Source organism: Phaethon lepturus, unplaced genomic scaffold (assembly GCF_000687285.1).
Source record: "Phaethon lepturus isolate BGI_N335 unplaced genomic scaffold, ASM68728v1 scaffold9372, whole genome shotgun sequence".
In the NCBI taxonomy this organism is placed as follows: Eukaryota; Metazoa; Chordata; class Aves; order Phaethontiformes; family Phaethontidae; genus Phaethon; species Phaethon lepturus.
In genome coordinates, this window is record NW_010521204.1 from 65,196 (window position 1) to 67,966 (window position 2,771).

Genomic DNA, 2,771 nt, shown 5'->3' on the forward strand with positions numbered 1-2,771 from the left:
CAAAAAGCAACACCTTCTCAAATCAAGGATTTGTACGTAAAGTAAATTCTGTTAATCTCTCCACTTTGTTTAGCTTCCACTGGAGTATACATCATCATTATGCAAATTATCTCTCTCCTGCAGTGATGTCTCCCACCTTTACCTAATGGAATTCAGTTCATCCTGTCCTACCTTGTCTACTGTTTTTTTTTTCCTTTTTAAAATGCATTTAAGGATTTCACTTCTTTTCCAAAAGAGAAATCAACAATTTGTTGATCGTTCTTTCCCATGGGTAGGACATCCACAAGATCACCAATCCTCACCTGAAATCTCCTGCTGTAAATTTTGCCTCAGCAAGTGAAAAGGCAGCTTCTCTCATCACCTCACCCATCAGCATCTTAGTCTGTTTAAAAAAAAAAAAGAGGCAGCAAATGCAAGGCACATTATTATTCCTTTTCCAGGGTAACTAATTAACAGCATAAAGAGAAGAATGAGGAATTTAAGAGAGTGATAAATTCCTGTATGTGTAGTTTACTCTCAAACTGTAAATTGTAATTCCCAGGTGACTGGCAAAAAAATATTTCACCTGTTTCACTGGCCCAGTCTCAGTGTAGAACTCACAGAAATGGCATAAGTCTTTTCTGTCTTAATAATCATAAAATTCTACTACATGGGGGTTAAATCACAACAATAAAATGGTTCAGTAGGAAAACACTTCATATTTTACTGAATACTATGAGACAGCTGAAGTTGTTTTTCAACATACAGATGCGTATGCGGCTTCATGGAGCTGCGCTCTCCTCCTACTCCATTTTTTCCCAATTGAGAAGCAAGAGCCTTTGTGTATTAGTCTATAGGAAACAAGATACAGAGTGCCAAGAGCTTGTCTACAGCATGGCAACAAAGCACTACTGCTAACCATGGATAGTGTAGCAGTTGCAGCCAAAACAGTACAACTAAAACCCATCTAGTATGGTAGAACAGGACAAGCCATATTAGGCTCTACCTACTATCTTAGATTTGTCATTCATGTTGCAAAAGAAGAAGCAGGACTCTCTGTTTCTTCGTAAAGGAACAAGTTCCTTCCTTCCATCTGGACAAAACTTCTGCTTTCTAGTGTAACTAGTCATGCAGGAAACACTATAGATCTGCAGTATTCTCTCAAGCCAGATAAGCAACAAAAATCGGGCTAACAGAACATGTGAAATCCACTCCTAAAGTGTTTGTCAGCATCAGAGCAAATTCCTTGCAATGCTGAAGGGATGATAGGGAACTTGGGACACAAAAGAAAGCAGAGCCTTGGACTGGTTGGAAAGAGGTGAAGAATATTAATGTTTACAAAATTTCTGTGTCATTGCAGCCAGGAAAACATAATCCTGCTCATCTGTCCTCAGTAGCCTCACTTACAAAAACCAGGTTATCCACAAAGTTGTCCTACATTCCTGCCTGCCTAATGAAGTTAGCAGAATGGGAATGCACAACTGACAGAACAGACAGATTTCAAATAAAGTGAGCCAAACAGAGGAAAATTCTCATTTACCTACCTCAATAATTTTCTTAAGGATCTGCCTGAATCGAAGTGTCAAAGCATCGGATTTTTTCTTCAAGAGGTTACGACCTGTTTGGGCTCCTTTCAAACGAGCCTTCATAATGGTCTGAGCCCTGTTAAACAGACAAATAAATAAAAATGTCCTGCATTATCTGAAGGGATTAGGAAAAAACTTATGCACAGTTTTCTGACGTGGACATGACTGAAATTATGAAGCAACCAAGGAACATCAATGCAGTAAAACAGGATGGCCACTTCAGAGTAGAATTTTATACTCCCATTTAAAATCAAGGGAATTTATTATATTTATCTCCATCATCAATGAGAATTACAAGGTTATCTGTGAGGTCAAAATAGGAAGTAAGAGTTTTCATTTTTCTTGATGACTTACAAGTACCAGAAATGTACCAAAAATCAAACTACCCCAAAAGCCCACCGTCAGTGTGACACTGGTATTGCTTTTAAGCTCTTTTACTGCTATGTCAGCTCAAAATCAGCAAAAACACAGCAAATTCTTCATGTGATTATAACTGTTGATGTTGTGTTCTGATTTTACACAGCAACAAGATACAGCACTCGTACATCCTGGTTTAAAGAAAGTCAGAAAGTACGGTGATTCCATATGCTGCACAGGAGATTTACAAGCTATTTAAGACAATCAGCAGTAGCATCAGTCTAAAGGGATATTAGTAAGCTACATGTAGCATTGTATAGCCTTTACTTCCAGTAGCACACTTATAGGTTTCTTGTATGGAATTAGGAACTGAAAAAGGATTCCAACTTTGCTTCCCTCTCTGCTGTGGAGTATATTTTAATTTGAAGAATCTTTTGATGTAAGTTAATTAGAATAGCGGGAGCTATACTGCAAAAACCACAAGCTGTGCTACCTTAAGCTACCACTTTGTACACGCAGTCACTACACACAAAGGACAATACTCAAGTCAACTCTATGCAAAGAGAAGCCTTATACACTTCCTCTCTGACCTTGGAAAAAAGTAAGTATAATTAAGATTCTACCTACAGAGTGGAATCCATTACTTTCCACATCTACTGGCATGTGATGAGAATAGCTCCATGTCTACCAAATACTTATAACTGAGAAGGACAAATACTTTCTGAATGTTTATGATTAAAAAAAACGTTAAAGAGTAAAAAGGCAGCTTTACTTTCACAACAAGCAGGTCTCTGTCACCACCTTGAACTAGTTTGTTCTGTTCACCACCTGCCAGAGACTGGCTGACCT

General features: G+C 38.1%; 1 protein-coding gene across 1 annotated transcript in view; it reads right to left on the reverse strand.

Annotated features, from left to right (window-relative positions):
- ATP6V1D (ATPase, H+ transporting, lysosomal 34kDa, V1 subunit D) overlaps window positions 1–1,635 on the reverse strand; it is a 7,552-nt gene extending 5,917 nt beyond the window's left edge. The window contains exons 1-2 of the mRNA XM_010281446.1: window positions 1,524–1,635; window positions 303–382 (exon numbers count right to left, since the gene is read on the reverse strand). Coding sequence (XP_010279748.1) covers window positions 303–382; window positions 1,524–1,628 — 185 coding nt within the window. The 5' untranslated portion in view covers window positions 1,629–1,635. The remainder of the gene's footprint in view (window positions 1–302; window positions 383–1,523) is intronic.
- Window positions 1,636–2,771: the final 1,136 nt, after the last annotated feature.